Source organism: Diabrotica undecimpunctata, chromosome 10 (assembly GCF_040954645.1).
Source record: "Diabrotica undecimpunctata isolate CICGRU chromosome 10, icDiaUnde3, whole genome shotgun sequence".
In the NCBI taxonomy this organism is placed as follows: domain Eukaryota; kingdom Metazoa; phylum Arthropoda; class Insecta; order Coleoptera; family Chrysomelidae; genus Diabrotica; species Diabrotica undecimpunctata.
Window position 1 is genome coordinate 72,490,000 of NC_092812.1, and position 27,655 is coordinate 72,517,654.

A 27,655-nucleotide genomic window follows, 5' to 3' on the forward strand; every position below is an offset into this window, starting at 1 on the left:
AGGAACCACATATTCGACAATGTCAAACTCAGAATAGTTGTTATTAAGAAAAACTGCCTGTTTTCTATTTGTTAAGTATGATTTAAATAGATTAAAGAGTGTTTCTCCTAATATCGTATTTATGCATTTTTTCCAACAGTAATTCATGGGAAACACAGTCAAAAGCTTTGGATAAGTCACACAATAAGAAAATTAATTTCAGTTAACTTTACATACATTTCAATAATAGATTGAGCTAATTTTGTTGCTGTTTTGAGACAAACAACTGAAGCCCAGTCAATGTTATTTAACGACTGTTATAACATCAGGATGCCATTACTTGTTATATGTCTTCTGTATATATTAGCACTATGATTTTTTTCAGACTTTAGTCCTGGTTATTTACTATAATAAATATAATAGAGGTCACAGGACGCTGCTTGCGGAATTCCCGCCTTGATGGGATGCATTTTAAATATTTCTCCATTTACTTTTCTTCTGAACTATCGGTTTTACAAGTATGATGTAAGTATTAGAAAGAATGGTGGTAATATTTGTTTAACTTTATAAAGAAGTCCTGTATGACAAACCTTAGCGAAAGCTTGACTTACATCTAGTGATACCATTGGGAAATATTCCTTTTCTTCTAATACAGTGTTGATTTTATGGGCTATTCAGTGGCATTGCTGGAATGTTCTCGTCGAAATCCAAACTGATAATTTGGTATCCAGTCTGTGCCTGTAAAGTCTGAATCTATTCTTTTTATATATATTGCGTTTGGATTTAATTCGAGTCTCTTACCATTCTCTTAAACGTGTTTCTGGGTCTACCCGTCATCAGAGAGACTTACCGTCAGTAAGAAGACTAAAACCAAATCAAAACGCACCGTCTAGCATGGCAATTATAGGAAAATAATTACCAGAGTATGCTTTTAGTGACCTCTAACGAGGGACGACTATGTGAATGTCGATAGCGATTAAAGCGATTTTTTACTTACTTTCATTGAAAATCTGTTTCTATAATATATTTCTAATTTAGTAATAAATTTGCTATTTATTTTAATAAGTAAATAATGATTTTTGTTTCTTGGGGTGCAGCTGTAATCTCAATCCAGTCAAAACTGTCTAGTAAATTTGGTGATTATCTTTTCTGTCAAAATATTCACAAACTAAATGAACCAACTGTATATATTTTGCATATTATGTTATAAACCAACTGGGGTACAAATATACTGATCTAATAAGCCAAGCAAATGTAAACGACTAAGCATGGTGTGTAGAAGCACAATATATGATGCAGCAACCTGTGGGCACCACTTAGCCTCTCCTACTCAATCCCTATCTTCACCTTAAGTTGGTACAAATCAGTAACCTGAACAACCCCACTGAACATTAGGCAACCAATCGCCAATAGACAGTGGAGTCAGGGCTAACGAAGAAGGAAGTTTTGATGGATAGGGAGTTGAACCAAGGGCTAACACTCTTCTCTTGAAAAACTCAAGTGTTGGGAATACAATGAGTACTGAGACAACTGGACAGATTTGGCAACCACGAACACAGCACACAAAAATTTACATGATCATGGAATTAAAATTTGGAACCTGAAATATGTGAACCCTGTTAAAGGCTGGATCCATGATTAGTTGGGTAAAAATATCAGTCGACACTATTCTTACCAGAAGATGTGCTGATTTTTGTTCTGTTATAATTGTTGTTTATTTTGGTTGTTAGGTGTTTATAAAGTTTAAGATTTCCTCAGTGAGAAATACAATAGATTCTCTTTTATTGGGTGTTCTTTGATATTGTTTCATCTAAGTAGTGCAGAGAAAATCATTGATAATCAGGTATTATTATTTTTCTATTTAAGTGCAAAAAGCTTCCACAAAAAAAGGTTGTTAATAAGCGATCATTAATAGTGTTTATAAATCATTAATAGTCCAGGTAAAGTAATTCAAATTTTTGTGTAGATCTGTTCTAGTCCAGGACAACTTTTGAAAATGTCTAAAAAATGTACCATATGTGGTGATGGCCTTAGTGACAAGATTATAGCCTAAAACAGCTGTCTCATCACTATGCATTAAAACGAGACATGTACTGGTTTGTCAGTTTCCGAATTTCGTGCTGTTGTCATACAGAAGAGAACCCTGGCTTATTTTTGCAGCAATTACCGCTTTTCATTTAAAAATGTACTAAAGATGCTGAGAGAAATTGAGAACCTTAGATCGGAAGTAGCCTCCTAAAGTAGGAAATTCAGCAACTTAAAGATGCAAAAAATACAACAACCTTCACTATGGATGAAGTTGTGAATGAACTACAGGAGCATCAAAAAAGGGCAAGAATCTGCTTATTTTTAATCTAGCTGAACCCACAGTTCTTGCTGATGACACTAGGCAGGTAAAATATATACTAATTACTAGTACAAGCAATTCTAGTACTGAAAATATTAGAATAGCTCTTTTGGAAAGAAAAATAAAAATGGGCACTGTCCACTTAAAGTGTTCGTATCTTCAACTGAAGATGTTCATATAGTTCTTAAACTGAAACAAAACTTTGGCTGTGCTAAAACCATCTTTATCGACATTGATCAAACTCCTACCCAAAGGAAGGTACTTGAATCTGTAAAATCTGAACTTTTGACTCATCAGGAAACGGAACCAGTCGATAAGTAATAACAATATCCCAAAAATAATTCAAACAAAAATCTAAACCACAATGACTTGGACAAGCTCTCCATTTATTCCATATCAAAATGTTAGAGGACTTCGAACCAAATTGAAAACTCTGACTAAATGTTTCTAACAGCTCCTTCAATGTGATTATATTGGCTGAAACATGGTTAACAGTTGATATAAGCGATGCTGAATTTGGTGTACTTAATTATGATATCTACAGACAGGAGTGGACACAGAAATTCAGTAATTTCAGCCGTGGAGGTGGTGTGCTAATAGTTCTTAAGAAAAAGTTCTCAACGAGATTTATCCAAAAAGATGCTTCTGTCGAACAGGTGTTTAATTGAAAAAAAAAATTTATTGGGAAGTAGATATATTTACCAAATCTTCTCATATATTTAAATACCAATTGAGTAAGTTAATTTATTGAGCTGTTTTAACTTCCTTGTTACTATTGTTGTTATACAGGGTGATTGATTAGTGTGATAAAGCTCAGCATCCGCTATAATAATAGATAGCAATAAAAGTTAATAATAAAAAATGTACCAACTTTAAGGTTCATAATAAACAATTAGTTAGCATATTACAGGATGTTCAATAACATAGTGGCAGAACAAACTTGTGTTTTTTTTTTAATGGAACACTCTTTATTTTATTTTATATTCGAAATCTTCTTTACTTCTCTATCACAACAATATAAAGTTTTATTATGTTATAAAGAGTACTTACAGTTATAACCAATTATCTATAAAAATCGTAACAAGTTCAACTCCCTTTAAAAATAATTACAATAACAATGATCTATTGTTGTCACAATTTCTTATTGACTGTTAAAATTTTCAAGAATGATTGATATTGCTAATATTCTTTGTATCAAATACATGGTGAGTCAAAACCCAAGTACATTATTTTCTCAGTAAATTTCAATATAAAAACCTGTATTTTATGTCACTATCGAAAAGTACCATTACCATACTTCAATTTTTATTTAACATTCCCTATGTCTAAGTGTATTAGTTTTTGAGATATTTCCATTGTTCAAATCAAATTATTAATTAGGTGTATAAATTTTTACAAATTTTAAGTAAGCCATGACTGAATTGTCTAAAACTGACAGTTCACCATTACATAAATATTGAATTAATCAAGTCACTTGTACCAATCAAGTGGATATGGTCATGAAAAATATAATCCAAGTACAACTGTAACTCAGAATGTCAAGGATTTTACAAGAATAGTGAAGTCATACATTTTGACATGAATTCTTTTATCCAAAAAGGAGGTTGGAGAATTCTGGCAGCAGAAAATAAAAGAATGGTCTGAGGAAACTACCTCTGTGAGAGAAATTTCGAAGACACCTGTCTGGACTCATAGTGATGGGAAAACTTATATTACACAAGAAAAAAAAGGAGGAGGAAGAAAAAAAAAGGAGGATATTCAAATTCATGTGCTACAAACAGCAATGTTTGTGCCAGTATATAACTTTGACTGGTGGATCGGAGAGATTATAGATATCAGCTATGAGTGTGACAATCTTCTTCTTTAAGTGCCGTCTCCCGATCGGAAGTTGGATATCATCATCACTATCTTTACTCTATCTACTGCTGCTCTGAAAAGTTCTATAGAACTGCATTTAAACCAGTCCCTTAAATTCTTCAACCATGACACTCTCCTTCTTCCTATACTCCTTCCTCCTCTTATGTTTCCCTGTATTATCAGCCTTAGCAGTTCATATCGCTGTCCCCTCATTACATGTCCCAGATATTGTAACTTTCTTATTTTTATTGTGTTTATTATTTCGCATTCTTTGCCCATTTCTCGCAATATTTCCGTGTTAGTTTTCTTCTGTGTCCACGCTATTCTAAGCATCCTCCTGTAACACCACATTTCAAAGGACTGTTACTTATTTATGTGTTCTTGCTTTAATGTCCAGCTTTCAAGTAAATATTGCAGTAACAATAGTAACAGACAATAACATCACCACCAGTGATAACTAAACTTTAAACATTTTTCTTTAAGAACAGTATTTCCTACCAACAGTACATCATCACCTTAACACTAATGAAAATAAATAAGGACTAAGCAAAGACTTCGTGATGGCCATAGCTCAGTTGCTAGGTACTGGATTTCCAATCCAAACAACCCAGGTTTGATCCCAGAATAGCCACCAGAAATTTTGCCACCAATTTCTAATTTAACTGAGCGACCACTGCACTTCAGAGGGCAATTCAAACTGTAAGCCAATTGCCTGCAGTATGACCAGTTATAACAACAATTTCTGAAAAAAAGCGCTGACCACTGATGCAATCATATTTTCACATGAAATTTATTAGTATCTCCCACACCTGTTCTAACACTTTGTTACTCCCCCATACAAATATATCACAATCTTCACATAGCAAGCAAGCAATTTAATTTAATCTAACCTGTGAGACTTGTACACCCCTTAGAATGGCACTCGGGTGTTAAAATTCATTGGGGGGGAGGATTAACTTGTGCAATCAGGAGTCACTCCATTGCGCCCCAATGCTCCAGACCATCTCTTTCCCCCTATAGCACTTTGATGCGCGAGCTGTATGGAAGTCCTGGGTACAAGAACTCCAACACAATATCCTATCCTGATCAAAGCAGACTAGCTTAACACATTCGTTGCTGACTTTTTTCAGAGGTGTTACCCAGGAGTGCCAATAACTTTTTTTTTAAATATTGTAATTGATATTAGAATATAGAATAATATTAAATGAATTAAATAAAGTGTATATTTGGGATGGGAGTCACTTGCACCTGGCTAAGAATTTCTAGTGTATCGCTGACTGACTCCAATCGGCACAAGGCAAATTAGAACGTTTTTCTAGAAAAAAATAATTATATAACGGTAATTTTAGAAAAAAATAAGTTTATTTATTCTACAGAATACATAAAGATTCATATATTGATTTGATTTTGGTTCATATATGAGCAATTTCAAAGCATTCAACACAAAATCCGGTTTGATTAGGACATTTTTCGCAGTGATATGTTGTCTGCTTTCTAATTTTGTTTTCGCAGCATATTTGCAACGCTTTCTCTTTGTTCGTTTCCTATTAACAATAAGAACTTTTGAAATACTATGTATGGAGGCAGGAATATTTCTTGTTTTTCACACTTTGAAGGGGCCGGCATACTTTCCGCCATCTTGAATCACGAAACTACCACAGCAAAGAACTGGTAAAAATTGTTGACTTTTAAGTCCTCACTCACACCCTGACAAACATTAACTAACGTCTGCGTCGTACTAAGTAAAATATACCGTCTTAAAAATCAACGGCTTATTGTCCCCGATCAGAGTCATGCGCACCTTGCAAAGGACCACTTGACTCCGATCGGAGTCATGCGCAGCGAAATTGTTAAAGCGCTCTTTTCCTGCTATGTCTGGTGACTTATCAACGAATCTGAAATTGCTTACTCAGCGCTCGAGGATGTGGGCTACTCATGCCATTCATGCCCTCGGCTTTCTTTGTGGCCGAAGCCGTTTTTTGAGTTTTTTGTATTTTTTTTTTGAGACATGTCTGAAAAGTAATATCATTAGTCATTGTTAAAATTGCCAGTGTTGTGTACTGGGTTGTCTTCAGTTGATAGAGCTATGATTATCTAGCTTTATATATGTTGGCCAGGATTTGCTGTTTTGGTCTTTGGTGCTTCCATCAATGGAATGCATCATATCTTATTATCTCTCGCAGTATCAGGCTTGGGAGATGTTCTAGCTCAGCAAACTTTGTTCTGACTTTTTCTTCTATTGTGTCTGTCGCCCTTACTTGTTTCAGTTCTGTGAATAAGAAACGTTCAGAAACATATAGGGTACATTTACTGCTTCTCTGAGGCTGTTATTATGTGCTGCTTGTATCCTCTTTCTGTTTGATCTACTTATGTGTCTCCATGTGAGAGATATGTTATTATTGGAAGTATGATGCTGTTAATCAGTCTAATTTTTTGTTTTTAGTCTTAATTTGCTTCTTCTGCCTACGAGTCCTCTTATTGCCGATCTGGCTGTTGTAGTTTTTTTGATAGTTTGGTCCACATGTCATGTGAATGTTAGTCCTTGATCCATTGTGACTCCTAGTTATTTTGCTTCTGTTTTCCATTTGATGGGATTGTTGAGCACTGTCAGCTGTTCGTCTGGGGTTTCTCTTCTCTTTTTAAACATGACTGCTTGCGTTTTTTCTGAGTTGATGGCTATTTTCCATTGGATAATCTATTCTTCTGTTATTCAATGCTGTCTGTAAGTTCCTTACAGCTACATCAATGTTTCTGTGTTTAGCCACAATTGTGTGTCATCTGCATAAAGACTGAGTGGTGTTCCTGGTGTTCTTGGAACATCAGCGGTGTATATTGTATACAGTAGAGGTGACAGGACCGCTCTCTGTGGCACTCCGGCCTCTGGAGCTCCGTTCTCAGACAGGACTTGTCCTATCCGAACCCTAAAGCTCCGGCCGCCCAAGTATGATGAGATTAGTCCTGTCATGGCTCATTCAATCCAGCTGTTATGTACTCTGTTAGCCTGAATACTTGTAGTTCGCTGGAGTGTTCCATTCGGAGTCTAAACTGAGCTTCTGAAACTGTTCCTAGCCTGTCTGTTTCTGATTTGGGTCTGCTTAGTATGACTCTTTACAATCTTGCCTACTGCAGGACGTAAGATTATCGGACTGTAGTTTTGCGGAAATGTGTGGTTTTTTCCTGGCTTTGGAATCACAATAATGTGGGCTTCCCTCCATCGGTTTGGGGAAGAGTCTGTATCTGAGTATTGCATTTGTGAAATTTGCTAAAAATACAATTGCTTTCGCTGGCAGATATTTTAGAGCTCTGTTTGAAATTATATCCAGACCAGGTGCTTTTTTTGGTGAACTAATTTTGATAAGTTCATTTATTTCTTGTGGAGATGTGTGTGTGATGATCTCGTCTGGTTCTTCAGGCATTTCTTGGCGTTCTTCGACTTCTTCTATGAAGTCTATACCTTCGTCTTGGTGATAATTTAGTGTACACTCTCTCGAGAGTCCTCCTCATCACCTCGGATTTTTCTTCAATGGTGTAAGCAATGCCATTTTCTTCATGTAGTGGGGGCATGGGTTTTCTGTCATTCTTTAGTGTTCTTTGAAGTTTCCAAATATTTTGCGTATTTGGACCCTATTCATCGATTTCTTGTACATAGTTGTCTCACATTCGGCATCTGTGTTCTGCCAATGCCGTTTTCATTTCTCTGTTTAGCTGGTTTGCTCTGTTTTGTCTTCCTGGTTTCTTGTTCTTCTGTCTCCCTTTTTGGCTCTGTTTTTTACTTAATCATGTCTTTTATTTCCTGGTTTATGTCTTTAAACCTTCCCATGTGTATTTCTTGCTCTTCTTCAGTAGTGCTGTTTCTTAAAGCTTCTTGGATATTTTCGAACTCTAGGACTTTTTCTTCTATTTCTTGTGGATTGTTGATCCCTGGGATGTCGTAGATTCAAATACTCACAAGGCTTTTGTAGTTTGAGCACTTTTTTCTTTCTTTTTCTTGTTTTGCTGTTTTCTTCCCATGTTCCGATTTCTAGTAATATGGGGTTATGTTCTGCTGATCCTTAGTATAATGTTCGGATCTCTTCTGTAGTCACAAGTTTTTAGCTACTACTATGTCTAGATGGGTCGGTTGAGCATTTCCTTGGAAATAGGTTGGTTCGATGATCCCTATTATTGTGGCCAGGGCGGCCAATCAGAGCGAAGATCGTCACTCTGGCTGGCCAATAACAAACGGTTTTATTAACTAGGTTGTTATTGGCCTTCCGACGGAAGATTGCTGCGGAGTTGCAAACAAAAAATGCATAAAAAGCCAGCGAATCTTCCGATCGGTATCAAGTCGATCTACATCTTGACGCCAGCTAGAGTTTGTTGACCGAGTGCCATTTCAACTATTTCTGCGTTTATTATTACCTGAGTGAACACCTCTTCGATTTAAGACTTCGCTTTGAAGACGATTCCAAAAGCTCTTTAGGTTTGAATAAACACTAAGCCTTGTTGGCTACGATATTATTCAAACCAACAAGAAGTATGTGAACCAGTGTTGTTGACTGTTGGTCTAACCCTTTGTCGAGGTAAAGAAAAGTCCAGCAATAGACTTATAATTACCTCTCGGAGAGAATGCTCCCTGTCTGGATAGACATCGATCTTTGAAATAGGGAAAGACAGGTTGTCTTAAAGCTATTTCAGATCGTGTCGAACTGACACAGCGTTCCACTAGACCACCGACGGTTAGGAGTAAATAAAAGCCCCAGATTTACTTAGAATGACTCCTCAATCGGTGGCCGTGCTGAAGTAGCACTTCGTCGCCAAAACCATAAGACAGAAATAATAAAAGTCTCGAGGAGTGTGAACTTGGCCACACGTTGAGGCGTGAAGGGCCGGCATCTCTGTGAGATTCAAGGCATCCACCGTGCTCAGAATACTAGACAAATTATCCATGTAAAACAAATATATATTATCCATGTAAGATAAATATATATTACTCACATAAGAAAACTCGAACTGTTTAAAGTATTCTGCATTGCTGGTGTCCCCTTGCTGACCACGGAGCCTCCAGTGAGCTTCTCGCCAAGTGGGGAGTCAAGTACACATAAACTACCGACCAAGAGGATGGAGGCGAAAAACCTTCGCTCCTCCTCCAGAGGGGCGGTCGGAAGTCATCAAGAACCTCCGAATACCTTGAAGGACTGTATAACATTACCATGGTATTGTAGTTGTTTGCTAGATAGTTGTTTAGTAGTCTTCCATTTCTATTCATAGCTCTATCATTTCAGTTTGGGGATCTTACATTTAGGTCTCCTATTATTATGGAGAGCTCTTCTATGTTCAGGAACACATCCAGGTCATCATCATTTATTGGATCTGGTGGCCTTAGGTATGCAGAGGTGATCCTAATTTCTCCTTGCCTCATTTGTACTCTGATTGTAGTTGCTTCTATAGTGTTTAGTACTGGTATATGTATTTTAATATACAGTATTCCTCTTCTCACTAGAATGGCAGTGTCTCCTGACCTTACTCTATGTTTGTTCCTGTAGATGTCATAGACTGGAAACTTTATGTTTATGTTGTTCATCAGTTTGGTTTCCTGTATTGCTACAACATCCATTTCATATCTATTAATTAGTTTGTCTAGTACATTTTCATTGGTTCTTATGCCACCTGGATTCCAGGAGCCTATCTTTAGTTTTTCCCTTTTCTCACATCTTAGTTCAGTGCTAGCTTTAGGTCTTGTATCACTTCTTCCACTATTTTGGTGACCATCTCTTTCACCATATGGGTTAGTCCATTTTATTTCTCTTTCGAGATCAAGATGATATTTTCAGCTGCTTTTGTGGCTTGTGCATATGACTGCCTGTTTGTCCTCATTTGTTGTTGCATCCTGGTGTTGGTAGTTACTTATATTCTGGGTCTTCCCCATGTGGGTACTTTTGGGCATCCTCTATAATTGACGGGGTGTTGACAATGGAAGTTAGCACATTTTGCCTTTTGTTCTACTGGAATTTTTCAGAACTTTGTCAGATGGTCTTCTCTGCCCTTGACACATCTTTCCTCTTTAAAGCATGCACTTTGAGCATGGTGAAAGATCTGGCAATTGAAACACTGGGTGATCCCTTGACTTTTTCTTAACTGGTCTATGTATTTTCATGTACATAAGGTTAGTGATTTTTTTCGCCTTAGGTATATCTTCCCTTTTGACTGTTATAATAAACATGGGCAGTTTTTTTACATACTCATCTTTACATACTCACAATGGACTCCTTTCTTATTGATTGCCCACTATAGACCTATCATGGAACTGTATCATGTGCTTTGTCAAGATCAATGAAGACCATATGATTGTTTGTTTCTTTATTCCTATCTTTTTGCCATCTGATTATTGGATTTATATTATAGTAGACTAGGATGCCACCAAACAGAACCAGGAAAACACTTTGGGCATCTGGCGAAATAAAATTAACAATTAAATACTAAAATCTAGTCATTTTATAAACAGAAGACTTGCAAAAATTTTAATTTTTTTTATTAACTTTAAAAGGTATCTTATTGACTATTTATTTCATCCCATTAAACATAATGTTAATTCCATACACCTACATGGCTATAATTTTGTTTTGTTAAGTAAATCATTTATCTACAATCTACACCTTAGTATTTGCAATACAAGTTACAAACTACAGATAATAGCTGTTTCAGGCCGCTTAATTTAGGTGGTTATATCTATCAAATATCAAAATTGGAAACAAGTTCAGTAGATTACTCAAATAAAAGGTAAACAATTAAGTATATATTTCAATATAATCTAATCTAACATGGTTAGCATAAACAGCAGCTAAAAATAACAAATTATAATTCATTTGCTATAACCTACCAATTGTAATATAACATTTATTACAAATTTAAACATATTTGTGAAAAAACAGTATTAAATTTTAACACACAAAAAACTGCAATTAAAATCAAATAACCAAAAAGATTACTTTTTTATATACATATGCTAAAACAGTTCATTATCATAAATTTGTTATTATTTTATCATCAATGAATATGACTAACTTTCTATCGAAATTAAAGGTGTTGAACATTGTTTGCATATTTCACAAACACACACAAGCGATTTATTTTTGTATATTGACCCAAAAATTGTTTGAATTCCTCACTTTCAGAAATTTGTAAAATGTTTTATTTTGTCCATCAGTATTTAAACCTACAGATATCTTTAATTAATTTTAAAATATATATAACAATAACAAAAACAAAACTATTGTAATTGTTGAAATATAGGTGAATGACAGCATGGTACTCAATACAATTGCAAAATCACATATTTAACAAACCTGAGTGTTGTTTGCGGGAAATCCATGATTCAGCACAAGAATTCTGCCTTTGCTCTAGTCTAAACCCAGGTTTTGATTCGTTAAAAACCAATATTCTGGCTGAATTTGATCGAGGTCGTGGTTTCACCCCCTTGTCTTCCATCTATTACCCCAAACCAAGAATTTTACATAACTAATTTTACAATCATATCATTCAACAATTGTGACATATTTTTACAACACAACACTATTTCTTTTATGTTATAAAATGTTCTATAGGCCATATTTTTACATTTAAAGTTTTATTTTTGAGCAATTACTAAATATGTACTTAAATTTAGTCAACAATGATTCATCTTAGAACGACAAACTAGCACAAAGACTATCTGAAAACAGCAGAATTTCAGGGAACATAAACATATGCTGTGTCATAATCAATTCTTAATTGCTAGTTGTCATTGTCACGTTTAGCTAGAGATGAGTATTTTACAACTCGTTACTTTACTTTTCACGTCGCGTCGGTTCCATACCATAAAAATCCCGACTTCTCATTCCACGATTTGTGAAAACATATTACAACCTTCGAATATAAAATCTCGATTTTATATTATAAATTATAAGAATTGAACACAATAAACGCTGAAGGTAGATGTGATATAAATTAATAAACATTTAATATTTAATACAACACGCTAACAGATAACTTAAGCAGAATAATAATGATTAATTCAATATCAAAAAGATGAGCGCGACGCCTAGTAAATAAGAATTTATTTTATATAAAAGATACTTTTTTAAGAAGAAAATTGTATTATTTATTTAAAAATACATATTAATTTAAAATCAACATTTCTTAAGGCCGTATGACACTATGCATTTTCTTGTATCATTTCTAATATCGTTTCTGATACATAAAACAAAAAAATGGATAGTGTCATACAATCGTATAGTTCTTATATCAGAAACGATACAAGAATTTGTGTCCGCTGCAGTTTCTTGTATAAGAAATGCGCAATTTGTGCGCAAAAACGTAAAACTTCTGTCATAATGGCGGCTTGAGGAGAACTTTGATATACAATTAGACCAAGCAGACATCAGAGAAAAGTGCCCACCAACAATAACTAAGATTAGAACAGAAGCAGCCAAATTGAAAAACAATAAATTACAGGGATTGGATCAAATAGCATCAGAACTACTGAAAGTAGGAGATGTATTACTAAAAACAATACATAACCGCTTTAAAAATTCGTGATGAGTTTAAAGATTATTTTATATCTCCAAATAAGAGAGTAGAATTTCAAGAGCATGCCATTCAAACACATAATATGTAAGAAAAAACAAATAAATTATTACAACCAAATTTTATTTCTGTCTTCCATTACAGCCTGTTGAATATGTTCAAAAATTGTGGTTTCCAATTTAGTTTTAATATTGGGACATTTTATTTCTTTCATTTTTGAACCACAGTATTTTAAAAAATAATCAGTAGTATCTGGCTTGGGGTCCTCAGGTACTGCATGAAATGATAAAGCAAAACCTAGGATATAAGGTTTTAATCAACATAAATTGTACATATAATGTTAACAAAAACAACAGAAATTAATATGGCAGTGACAGTGACTTCTTTCAAACACTGACAGCATAAAGTTGCCTACAATATTAGAAGTCTACAGCCAAAGCAATACTAAGGAGGTTAATATCACATCATTCTCCCACACTATAATCTTCCAAATACCGTGGTAAATGACGAATTCTTTCAGATCTTCTAGGTAGTGCTGAAGGAGGCGATAAGCTCTGTTCAGAACTCATTGGGGGTTCTTCAAGAAGTAATGAATCCGGTGGAGGGGGAGATGTATCTGCCAGAGGCTGCATGTTTTGCGTGGTTGTATTGGATGAGGAATCATTAAGACTCGAATGTAACTCATATGGGTCTTCTACGAACACTGATTCTTGACCTGGTATATCTAGTATTTCCCCTTCACCTCGTCCACACGGAGCCAGATGACGATTAGACACTGTGGTCTCCCGTCCGTCTTTCAGTTTAACAAAAGAGTATTCAGGATTTGCCTCTATTACCTCCACTTCCTCTACGATAGGCTGGTACTTGTTCTTCCGATCGAACCTTTTCATCAAGACATGCCCAGATTCTGCTAGCCATGACGGTATTGTATTCCCATTTGGAGATCGACGTGTGTGCACGAACATCCTTTCATGCGGCGTACAGTTAGTTGCGGTACACAACAGTGAACGAATGGAATGCAGCACGACAGGTAGGTATTGTTCCCAATTCTCAATAGGTGCTTCATGTGATTCACAGGCCAGTTGAATAGCTTTCCAGACAGTAGAATTCAACTTCTCCACTTGACCATTTCCTTGAGGATTATAAGCAGTAGTTCTACTTGTTGCGATTCCTCTGGCGTTGAGAAACTCTTTGATTTCAGCTGACAGAAATTGAGCCCCCCTATCCGAATGAATGTATGCAGGCATTCCAAACATCATGAATAAGTTATTTAAATTCTTGATTACTGTTTTGGCACTAATGTCACTGCATGGGAAAGCAAATGGGAATCTGGAATACTCATCTATTACCGTAAGAATATAATGATTATTGGTATTCGAAGGCACTGGTCCTTTAAAGTCAATACTAAGGCGTTCGAAGGGAGATGTGGCTTTTATAAGCTTTGGAAAAAGCCCCTCATTTTTAAAGTATCTCGGCTTAATTTTAGCACATACCCCACAGTCACGAGTCATAGTCTTGACTTCATTGAGAGAGAAAGGCAAATTCTTTGATTTTATCCAATGAAACATACGTGTTACCCCTGGATGACAAAGTGCAGTGTGAAGTGACTTGAGTTTTGATGCACCTGCCGCCGTGGTAGTAGCACAAGAGCAGATGCGCGATAAAGCATCCGCTGCTTGGTTGTCTTTTCCTGGTCGATACACAATGTCATATTTATAAGGTGCCAATTCAAGTCGCCATCTTTGTATTTTCTCATTTTTAATCTTGCTGGAATGCTTCGTGTTGAACATAAATGTTACAGACTTTTGATCAGTAATGATTGTGAAAGGCTTTCCTATAAGAAAATGGCGCCACTTCTTTAGAGATTCAACAATAGCATATGCTTCTTTCTCCACAGCAGAATGGTTCAGCTCACTAGAGTTAAGTGATCTTGAAAAGAAAGCAACGGGTCTGGAATCCTGACTCAAGGTAGCAGCAATTGAGTGTTCTGAAGCATCAGTTTCAACAACAAATGGCATATTTTCGTTGATAGCGTGAACAGATGACTTTGCAACTATAGATTTCAGATTTTCAAAACAAGATAAAGCATCTTCGTTCAATGGAAAATTGTTGACATGAGCTAATGTGTGGACCCTTTCGGAAAATTTGGGAATCCATTTTGAATAATGGGCAAACATACCTAATACCCTTCTGAGAGATGCAGTGTCATTCGGTGGAGGCATCTTTAATAAGGGTTGTAGTCTGCTAGCATCGGGCTTTATGACATGGTTTGGTCCTATAGTATAACCAAGTAAGTTTATTACTGTTTGATTGAATTTGCTCTTGGTTTTGTTTAGTGTCAAGCCATATTTGTCTGTGGCCTTCAGAAAGTTCTCAAGATTTTTGTCATGTTCTACCTTCGTCTTACCACAAACAGTTATATCATCAAGATAGGCATATGTCCCTTCAAGGTTTTCTGTGCGTATGAGCCAGTCGATTGTTCTTTGGAAACTGGCTACACCATTGGTAACACCAAACGGAATGCGACAAAATTGGTACAGTTTCCCAGCGGCTTCAAAAGCTGTGTACATCTTTTCATGTGGAAGTATTGGAACCTGATGGTATGCACTTTGGAAATCTATTGCACTAAAGACAGTGAATTGTGATACATTGGAAACCATTTCCTCGATATTTGGCAGTGGATAGGCATCAAGTTGAGTGAATCGATTAATTGTTTGAGAATAATCAATGACAAGCCGCTTCTTGTGAGTTTCGTTTTTGGTGATAAGCACTTGCGCTCTCCAAGGGGACTGACTTTCTTCAATAATGCCATCATTTAAAAGCTTCTTTACCTCATTTTTAATAAAAATCTGATCTTCAGCACTATGCCTGCGCGATTTTACTGCGATAGGTTTACAATTTGAAGTCAGGTTACAAAATAAAGGAACTGCAGGTACTGAGGCTTCAATTACACTACATATCTTGAATACTTCTTTAGGTCCTCCAAATTCAAACTCTAGACTTGAGTGGTTAGATAGAACATCATGACCAATTATAATATCAGCACAGAGATTTTTAACTATAAGTAAATTAATGTTGTCGTAGGAGTGGTCACCAATTTTAATATTTTGAGTAGTCACACCTTTAACTTCAGAGGTGTGTGATAATGAGGCCATAGAAACAGTCTGAATACAAGGCTTCCTAGGGAGTTTGCACAGGTTAGCAAAGTCTTCATTAATAAAACTGACAGAGCTACCAGTATCTATAAGGGCATCAGCACGAAGACCTTTTATAGATGCAGGCACTATAGCTTTTTTCAATGAAGCAGGATTAGCAGCAATAATGCAGGCTGTGCAGTTTTCATAGCCTTCAAATACGTTGGCAGATGCACTAGTGCTCTTGGAGCGGCAAACCTTTGCAAAGTGTCCCTTTTTATTACAGGATTTGCAAATGGATTCTCGAGCGGGACAGTTCTTCCTTGAATGTATTGGCCCACCACAGAAAAAACATTTGTGTCCTGACCTAGAAGAGTTAGTAGAGTTGGTAGCAGCTGTCACAGTGACACATTCAGAATTTGTTGGAGAGGTCTGTGACTCAAATTGATAGTTACCAGGTAGCGCACTAAGTGTCGAATGTTGATTTGAATAAACCTGAGAGTTGAGTTCTGCCATTTCCATTGAAATAGCTATATTGTAAGTTTCTTCTAAAGTTAGTGTTAAACTCTCTAACAGTCTCGATCGTATCTTTGTGGATGTCATTCCAGCGATAAAAGCTCCACGGATTGTATCATTTTTATTAGTATCAGCATCTACAGCAGTAAAATTGCAGTCTTTTGCTAACTGTTTTAAAGATTGCATGTAAGAATCGATAGACTCATCTGCCTGTTGTCGTCTAGTGGTTAGTATGTGACGAGCATGAATAGTATTGTTTGGTTTGATGTATATTTTGTCAAGAGTTTGAATGGATTCGTTGTAAGTGTTACAATCACTTATATATGTATATACTCGTGGCGAAATATGATTTATTAACAGTTGTAGCTTAGTATCATTAATATCTAGGGGTGGTACAGCAGCACTATCAGCAGAAACAGCGGGAGTGACAATATGGGCAGCTAAAAAGTTCATAAAAGTTCTTTTCCAATGGTCCCATTCCTTTGCTGTTGATTTCACAGATGGATCCCCGTCGAACCTCTCGGGTCTTAGATACTTCTCCATTTATGTTGATTAAATTGAAATGATAAAGCAAAACCTAGGATATAAGGTTTTAATCAACATAAATTGTACATATAATGTTAACAAAAACAACAGAAATTAATATGGCAGTGACAGTGACTTCTTTCAAACACTGACAGCATAAAGTTGCCTACAATATTAGAAGTCTACAGCCAAAGCAATACTAAGGAGGTTAATATCACATCACTGCAGTTCTATTTTTATGTGTCAAAATTTCGACCAATCATGTGCCGAATGCCGAATCACATACAATTTCCAGTAAAAGAACTTGCATAGTGTCATACAGAGCACAAATGTACGTGCCAGAAACGATACAAGAAAAGATAAATAACTTTCTATATGAGAAACAATATAAGAAATGATACAAGAAAATGCATAGTGTCATATGGCCTTTAAATATTATCATGTTTCGTCAGTCAATTCACTCAGATTTTGTTGTCACTGTTAAACTTTCAATTAAGTAAAGCACATGCAAAGTGTTCCAAAGGACAACAATACTGCATACGAATCATACGATAAAGAGAGTCAAAGAGTCGTAAGTGTGGGCTACTCTTCGTACAATGAATATTGAAAAACTTCAATGTAAAAGTCGACTTTACATTACGCAATTTTCATGCTATGCAAGACAGATAATTGAACTGACAATATCTATTCTGTGCTAGACGAAAAATTAGAACGTGTTTTAATTTTAATGCTACTTTGATGAAATTTATCGTCAACATTCATCGTGTAAATGTTATTTATTTGATGTAATAATTTGTGATTTATATTTGAATATACTTAATGATGGACTGTATTATTGATTACATGTTAATTTTTGCAACCAAAATAAGAAATATATTAGAAAAACTTTTCAAAAAAAAACCCAACGAAAAAAATATACCTTTTTTACTAAGCGTGACCCAAGTCCACGTTTTTTTCCAGGTATTTTTGTAGGTTAACAATTTTCTTTTTTTATTATGAGAAAATCTAACAACACTTTTGTCACTATCGGCCATTTATCTGTAAGTCGCTTTATGCACTGGATTTATTACAACTTAACACCACGGTTTAACCACAAACTTCTTTTTTATACTATGTTAACACTGCTTCTAAAAGTAACCTTACAAAACTGACGGCCAAACCAAACAAAACAACAACAAGCATAATGCAACGCGCGCGCAGTAATATTGTAATTGGTGCAAGAGCGGGACTTCCCCGAATTCTGATTCAATTTAATTTTTTAACGGCTTTTTTAACAGGGTTTTTCTGTTACTAAGTAATTTCTTTACAAAATTATGTATAAAACTACTTATTCCTCTAAAGTGAGTAAAACTCGTGTAAATTTCCCATACCGAATTCTTGTAATTTCACGATTAATCGTGAGTTTTGGCAACACAGATGCCACAGACCACTAATTATTTGTGAGATATGTCATTCAAGACGTACTTACATAGCATGAGACTTGCATGGCCTAGATGTAAAGCTATCTGCATTGCGTGGCATGACCTAGATGTAAAGACTGGAATGAACAAAAAAGGTAACGTTATACAAGAAAGGGTAGAAGAGTCGCTTTTGTCTCTAAAATGCAAGATTTATCGTGTTAATTAGGACAAATCCAACCTATGTATAAGATACGTGTACGAAAAAATGTTATGAATGTAGTATAAATTGGTATAAATTAGTTCTGAAACTATTTTTTTGTGGCATATCCAAGTTAAATATGTTTATACGGGATTAACACAATTGACAAGTAACTCACCCGCCAATTTTAAAAACAATAACAGCCAAATAACTATTGGTTATAATAAACAGCTCACTAATTTCAAATAATCTTTTTTTGAAAAAGATTTCCCGAGTGGTAATATAAACGTCAAATAACAAGTATAAAATGTAATTATCATTACAATCAACTTGGCTTAATCCCATAAAAAAAATAAAATTTAACGCAGTATAAATTATTATCTCGAATCATATTTTAAAATCTGAAACGGTAATCGCAAGTTTAAAAATCACGATATCACACATCTCTACTTAAAATATACGGCTACCGATCGCTACCAGACGCCTACGAATAAATTTTCCAATGACTGAAAAGTAAAGAAAATTAAATTTTTGTAATTTGTATTTTGTTTTTAATTTGCCACAAATTGTTTGTGCTGAACATCAAAATTATTCATATTGTTATCAATATGATATTTATTTATAATGTTCCCATTATCTTTGCACCTGTATGTTATGCAACATATGTATCGATCTTAATTAAAAAAAATATTGTATCATGTGACAAGTACCAAGTACGCATTAAATGTTATGAATCAAAAATCAAACGGAACTACAAACTGAACATTCAAGAAAGTCCATACATAAATACTACAATTAGTATCATTTATTTAGTTGGATAATCGAATTGGAAATCAAAACGTATTGGAAAATAAAACAAACAATGTAAATTGTATTACAATTCATGATGGTTTGTTCCCATGGAAAAAAATATTCAGTGAAAAATATGCTACAAGCAAAATGTAGTGAAAATAGTAGTGTAATATTCAGAACAATATAATTTTTTTGATTTTGGAAAAAGTTCTGTCAGTATTATAGCGGTACATTTTGTCTTTTTATCAACATTAAGCCCAGCACGATTCTGCCAAAACACTTGCAATGGAAACAAAGTTTATGACTACGCCGCACCCACTTTCATTTTGATGTACAAGCCAGCATCCAGCATCTCTACTTTAAGGACTACTCTGTCAGCCAGTGCATTGTTAGTGTATTAGTATAGTCTGAAGAATTTATTCTGTTTCTATATTTCTACCAAGAGATGCCCATGCCAGTTCCATTCTTCTGTTGATTTCTGTATTAATTGTCACAGAAATACATACTCGTCTATTGTCTCAAACGCAGTGTTGTTTATTGTTACATCTTGGACATCCACTAGCTATTTGTACATGGTTTTTGTTTTTGTCAAGATAACTTTTAGACCAATTTCATTGCTAGCTGCATTTAGGTCGCTTATAAGTTGTTGTAGTTCTGCAGAATTATTAGCAATCAGAACGATGTCTTCTGAAAATATTAGATGGGTGAGGTATTCTCGATCAATGGATAGGCCTTTGTTCTGCCAGTTCATTTTGCTGAATATATTTTCCCGAGTTGCAGTGAAAGCTTTGGTGATATTGCGTCTCCTTGTCGGACGCCTCTGGTAGTGAGAATTTCTGGAGTGTGTTTATAAAGTTTTACCTTAGCTTTTTCTTGTCTGTACATATTTGTTAAAGTCTCTATGTACTGTTTGTCGATGCCTTGATTGGTTGAAGCTTCTATTAGCGCCTTGGGATATATAGAATCGAAAGCCTGCTCGAAATCTATGAAGGTTAATGAGAGCGGTATTTCATATTCTTTAGCTCTACTCATTAGTTTTCGAAGCGTATGGATATGATCCAGAGTACTGAATCCAGCTTGCTCTCTTGGCTGTGCAGCATCTAATGCATTCTGTTGTTTATGATCTTTGTGAATATCTTGTATATGATTGGTAGTATAATTATAGGTCTGTAGTTTTTGATATCCTCTTTGCTACCTTTCTTATGAATGAGAATTATGTTCGCTGTATTCCAGTGATCTGTTATGCATTTTGATCCTAGGCAGTTCGTAAATATGCCTGCTAAGATTTTCCCTGTTTTTTTGCCAGCGTATTTAAGCAGTTCCACTGTTATGCCATCTATTCCAGCTGCTTTACCGCTTTTCATTTTTTAATTATAGATTCTACTTCTTTTGGGAGGACTTCTGGTACATCTTCATGGTAACTGATTGCTTCTTCAAATGTGTCAGGGGCTTTGTATAGTTCGTTGTAGAATTTAGTCATGACTTTTATTATTTCATTTCCGTCTGTAATTATGGGGTTTTATTTTGTTAAAGCAACGATATGCTTTTTCCCAGTAATTAATGCTTTTCTTGTTTTCTTATAGTTTTTCCTGTTTTCTACCAGTCTTTAATTCTATTTTCTTATGTCTTCCTTAATACTTTTCCTTATTGTCTTACAAAGTTCTGTGTATTGTATTCTCTGTATGGATCTAACACTAAGAATGTTAGAAAAACTGACTGAGAATGTAACAAAGCTAACTACACTACTAAAGATGAACAGAAGCAATATAGAGAGGAGCTTAAAGAACTAAGAGGAGAAAACGAAGACATAAAAATGGAAAATAAGCAACTGAAACAGAAAATGAACGAAATGAAGAAGATAATGGACAAAATGGAAAAAGAAAAGAAATGAAATATGGAGTCAAGCCACAGAGTAGCGAAATCAGTAAACGAAAGAATTAATAACAATCTGGTAACTAGCTTTGATCTAGATTCAAAAGATAAAAAGATATTAAAAGATGGGGTGGCCAAATTCTTCCAACTTACACTGAAAGTGGACGGGAAAATAAATAAGGAAACTAGGACCACAAAAGGCCATTATAGAGATAGAAAACATTGAAAATTAAAAATCCTCAAAGAGAAATACAGGTTGAAAGAAATTAAAGATCAACAAATATATATATATCGACGGAGAACTGAATAAGAGTGATAGAGAAATCCAGATGAAGATTAGACAAGAAGCAAACATTTTTAGATCTGCAGGTAAACGAGTAAAGACAGTATATTGGAACTAATAGTAGACGAGATAGTATGGAAGTGGCGCCAGAAAGATCATAAAGTTCTGAAAATGGGGGAAGACAAAACAGCGATGAACATGGTTCAAAAAACTAGCAAAAAATATTAATAGAACTCAGACAACGGCAACGAATTTGGCAAAGAATAAGGACAAGATTAAATTTGATAATGACAGCAAGAAAAAATCAACAAATGATAACATAACGTCCAAAGATCAGGGAACAGAAAAGAAAAAATATAAAGGGAGCAAAAACATATACTAAAAATAGAAATATGGAATATTAAGAAGTTATTGAGGACTGGAAAATTGGAATAAGTAGCAAGAGAGTTAAAAAAATACACAATAGAAATCTTTGCGATACAAGAAGTAAGATGGAAAAAACTGGAGAAATTACAAAAGAACAAAATAGAATATCGAATAGAATATAATAGGAAAAATAGAAAAACACTATATAACATTGATAAATATATATGCTCTAACTTAAACATCTGATCCAACAGAAAAGATTAATTATATGAAAACCTAAATAAAGCATGTGACAAAATACCAAAAAAAGACATTCTATTAATACTAGGAGACGCAAATGCACAACGGTGAAAAGAAGGATACTTAAAAGACCTAGTCGAATTTTGAAAAATCATGGAAGAGCTGGAGCATCTTGGAATCCCAGAAAAACGAATGCATATGCTAACAGTGAGTCTAAAGAACACAACAGCAAAGATAAGTTCTAATGGAAGAACAAAACTTCGTAAACAAAAACATTATTACAGATCAACTTTAAGTAATAGCATACGCAGATGATCTAGTCATAATAGCAAAGACAAAGATACTTATAAGATCAATTAAAAAATTAGATAAGGAAGCAGAATAGGGCTAGAGATAAACCAGCGTAAAACAAAATACATGAGGATAGGGAAGGACGACACAACAACTCAGAAATATGTAATAAAACAGAACCATAAATTTAGAACTGTATCCACTTTTAGCTACTTGTGAGTAACAATAAGGAAAACCGGAAAAGAGAGAATAGATGAAAGAATTCTGAAAGGCAGAAAAACCTATATAAGACCTGTTGTTATATCTGGGATAGAACCAACGACGGTTAAGAAAGAGAAAGAAAGAGGAAGATAGCCTACTGAAATTTGAAAGAAAAATAATGAGAACGATATTGGGCCCAAATGTAACAATAAGAAAGTCAGAGTCAGAAAGAAAAATTAAAACAAATGCCGAATTTAAAGAAGAATAAAAGGGAGAAAATATAGTTAGATACATAAAATCTCTTCGCTTAGAATGTATAGAACATATACAGAGACGTCCACACTCAGATATGCTGCGAAGGATAACTTACTGGACACCACTGTGGCACAGGTGTAAAGTAAGGCGTAAAGGAAAATGGCTAGATGATGTAGAAGAACAATGAATGTTAAAGACTGGAAGGTTCAGTGCAAGGACAGGAAGAAAAGGAAAAGAGTCACGATAGCATCAAAGACACACATGGCGTTAGCTATAATCCCTAGGGATTGTAAAGCTTAATGAATGAATGAGTGAATGAATAAACTATGACAAACATTTAGAAGCGCACATAGCTCTAGAAGCTTATAAAGCAAGTTTAAAAAAAAAAGATATAGAAGAAGAGCCAGTCAATTAAAATTATTGAGAATTCAGAAACTAACGACCAGTCAATATGCTTTTTTTTAGATTTTTTAAAAGAGTATATTCATATATAGAATCATAAAAAATTAAACCCATTTTCGAATATTAATTTCGTAAAAAATCTAAATAAATTCATAAGGGGAGTTCTATTGACTACTAATCACCATGTTTTTCCAAATTTTTTTAAATTAGTAGATTATTTTGTGGAGACAGTAGAAAAATAGACTTTTTAAAAAAATATTGGCGTATCCACGGAGTACAAAAGAGTATAACGGAGTATAAGAGTATAAGATTATATATATATATATATATATATATATATATATATATATATATATATATATATATATATATATATATATATATATATATATATATATATATATATATATATATATTGTAGTGAATTTATTAATTGTTATGTCTTTATTCAATTTATAATGTCTTTATTAATTCTAATTTATTGTTTATTTATTTATATTTATTTATTATTATTTATGTTCTTATCTTAATTTACTAAAGGTTCAATATTTATAACACTTACGAATTTAATTTATTTTTATTTATATTAATTTATCTTACAATAATTGATATATCCGAACGTAACAATTAAAATCGCGGGCGCGTCTCAAAATCAACTGTTCCTTCCAAATAAAATGTCCTGTTAATATACGCCAGCACCGTTAAGCTAGAAACATCGAGAGCCTTCTCGACTAGCGGCGAAATTATAACGGTAAAGGCAAACGGGTATTTTCACATCGGGTCGTCCAGAAGTTTCGAAATGTTGTTCAGGTAAATTTCTGCCAGCTGATAGAAGGGTCTCGTAGAATCTACAACATAGTGAATAAAAACATTTTTACAGGTTTTTAATATGACTCATATTTTTACGTAACAATATATATATATATATATATATATATATATATATATATATATATATATATATATATATATATATCTATATATATATATATATGTATCTATATATATATATATATATATATATATATATATATATATATATGTGTATCTATATATATATATATATATATATATATATATATATATATATATATATATATATATATATATATATATATAGATGAATAGATAGATATATCTAATGAGGTGGCATTTGCCCTATTCCACTGCGACCTTTTCAGATATATTGTGGTCCTCTAACCTGACCCTTATTAAAAGGTTTAATAGCTTCGAAACTGAACCTTCCATGTAGCTCTTTGCCAGCGGCTTTTCTTCGCCTAATGCAAAGAACCGCACATACGCCAGGTTATCGCACTGACACAAAATTTGCTCTGCTGTTTCTTTCTCTAGTTGACAGAATCTGCATAGATCATCATCTGCTAATCCTATCAGCTTTAACTACCTATTTAGCTTACAGTGTTCTGTTAAGAGACCTACTATGGCTTTGACTGTGTTCCTGTCTTTGATTATTAGGTCTGCTGTAAATTTGGCGAATGTTCTGGTACCTAGACTATCGTAACCTTGCTACTGTCTCTTAGTTTAATTAGGGCACTCACACAATCCCATACTAGCTAAGAATTGACCTCTACAGAATTGAGTGTCTTAAGTGCCGCCTGGCTATCTGTGAAGATGGCAATTGAACGGTGCGTTTTATTCTGCCTTTCTATTTCTTCTACGAAGTTCCCATTATATTCGTTTGGAAAATTGTGACATCCTTAGATAAACTTACCGGAAAATGTATTCCTTGCTGTGTCCCTACTATACCGACTCCTATAACCTCAGATGTTTTTGTGCAATCAGTGCATCAGGTGGTTTCTGCTTGTATGGGTACACCTTTCTTCTAGTCTTCCCTGCCTAGTATATTAATTTTGAATTTATTGTCAGAGCTATATCTCGTAGCTGTTGCATCGATGGGTTGCCCCATTACGATATTTGATTTGAGCTCCTCGATTAGCTTTCTTTATTTCGATCAGCACTATGCTCCTGGCTTATTTGTTGCTTATTATGTATTAATCTGTACATGTGCATTAAAGATCTGGCTTCGCCCTGTATAAAGATATGAATTGGTGGAAGATTCAGCAGGACTTCCAACGCCGCTGTAGGAGATATTTTTTGGACCCCGGAATAAACACACATGCTAGCCTTTGTGTAGTACTTAGCAGTTTTATTGCTCCCACTTGCTGCGTCTTTGCCCACCACGTCACAGACCCATACGTTATTATTGGTCTAATAACCCTTGCGTATAACCAAAGGGTCATTTTGAGGTTGAGTCCCAAATTTATACAACACATCCTTCTACATCTGCCAAGGGCAGATAGTTTTCTGTGTGGTTTTCACTATGTGAGAATTCCATGTAAACCTATGATCAAAATATATCTCCAAGTACTTTGTTTCTTTTTTGTGAAGTTAATGATTTGTGTTTTTTGAGCATTGACTGTGAGTCTCCCTTGTTTACACCAGTTATCAAGTATATTTAGGGTTACTTGCATTCTTCCTGAATGTCAGAATCGTCAGCGTATCCCAAACAGTAAAAGTTTATTGTGGACAGATTTTTGAGAAGATCATCTAGCAAGGTTGCTCAAAGTAGAGGTGACAGAACTTCTCTTTTTGACTAGCCTTCACCTGCTCTTGCTTTGATGGTTGCTGTACCCAGAATGGATATTACTATTATATTTTCCAGGGATGCCCTTATCCATCTGCATTTTACCGCAGGTGTGTCTCGTCTACTCATTGTTTTAACCAAAGAGTTGGTGGTAAGATTATCGATGCCCCTTTAATATCCAAAAAAGCAGCCATTGCTATCTCTTTGTCTGCAATTGACTTTGAGGTAAGCCTATTTAGATCATTAAACACAGAGTCATTAGATTTACCAGGTTGGTATGCATATTGACGATTGCTTAGAGGATTATCTTTTAGCACTTCGTCTCTTATGGACATATCCAGAAATCTCTCTTAGCGTTTTTAATAGAAAAGACGATAGAGTTATTATTTTATATGACTTTGGTGTTAGATCTGATACTTTACCGTTTACCTACCTTGGGCAAGTATGACTTTAACCTTCTGCCATATTTCAGGTACGACCCCCATGCTAAATTGGCTTTGAAGATCGTGCATATCTGTGCTATCAATACCTCTAATCCCATATGCAAAAATATTGGATATATGCCATCTCTCACCGGAGACTTACATGGCTGAAATTTATTTATAGCTCATCTAATTCTGCTTGGTCTTGTGATTAATGTGGCTATTTCACAATCTATAGAACTTAGCCTAGTCGGCCTTTGGTCTAAGTTGGTTCGCCTATCTGGGTCATTCAGAATTGTTGAGGCCGGAAAGTGCGAGATCTCTAAGACTTTCCTATTTGGTCTCCGTAAATTTGCCATTAGCTTTCTTTAAGAAACCTAAGAACTCCAAAATTAGATGTTAGAAAACTGAAAGAAGCTGATATAAAAATCAAACTTCAACAGAAAATATACGAAAACATTGATAAATTAGATACTAACCCTTACGAGATAAACGAACAATGGGAAACACTAAAAAACTGCCTCCTCGCTCCATGCAAAGAGATATTAAAAGAACCGACACGAAAGAAAGACAATTGGATGACCGACGAGATACTCGGAATGATGGAACAACGAAGACAAGCCAAGAACAAAGACAGTCACAATTACAAAATCATTAACAACGAAATCAGAAAAAGATAAGAGAGACAAAACAAACTAACATACTATGAGGAAAACTGTAAAGAGATAGAGGATCTTCAGAACAAATACGACCTATTCAACATACATAGAAAGGTTAAAGAAATGGCAGGACTGCAAAAAAGAAACCACAATACAACTCTTTTAGATAAAAATGGAAATACTATGATAACGACTGACGAAAAACTAAAACGATGGGAAGAGTATATGGAAGAGCTCTTCGACGACGAAAGAGGAAACCCACAAGACTTGTCTTTTGAGGACAGAGAAACAAGTGCAGAAATTACAAAGGAAGAAATAATGTATGCACTAAAGAACACCAGAAACGGAAAAAGCCCGGGGCCAGATCAACTGCCTATTGATATCCTTAAAATAATAGAAAATGAGTACATTGATGTCCTCTTAAAGCTTTTTAATAAAATTTATCAATCGGGTGACGTACCCAACGAATGGTTAACCTCAACATTCATTTCTCTCCCAAAAAAGAAAAATGCTAGAGAATGCACTGACCACCGTACCATAAGCCTGATGTCTCACACACTTAAATTGTTTTTAAAGATCATTCATAAACGCATTTACAAAACACTTGATATGGATATTGAAGAAACTCAATTTGGATTCCGTAATGGCGTAGGTACCCGTGAAGCTCTATTTGCATTCAACGTACTAATCCAGAGATGCTTGGATGTGAACCAAGATATGTACGTCTGTTTCATAGACTACAACAAAGCTTTCGACAAAGTCCGCCACA

At 34.7% G+C, this 27,655-nt stretch overlaps 1 protein-coding gene across 5 annotated transcripts in view; it reads right to left on the bottom strand.

The window, feature by feature from the left end:
* Nucleotides 1-17,967, bottom strand: part of dop (microtubule-associated serine/threonine (MAST) protein kinase dop) — an 86,001-nt gene extending 68,034 nt beyond the window's left edge. For 2 of the 5 annotated variants that reach the window (XM_072546667.1, XM_072546665.1), the window contains exon 1: nt 11,509-11,917. In XM_072546667.1, the coding sequence (XP_072402768.1) occupies nt 11,509-11,650 (142 nt within the window). In that variant the 5' untranslated portion in view covers nt 11,651-11,917. Of the gene's footprint in view, nt 1-11,508; nt 11,918-17,821 lie in introns of those variants that run through there. The other 3 variants (XM_072546669.1, XM_072546668.1, XM_072546670.1) reach the window with 2 other exon arrangements.
* Nucleotides 17,968-27,655: the final 9,688 nt, after the last annotated feature.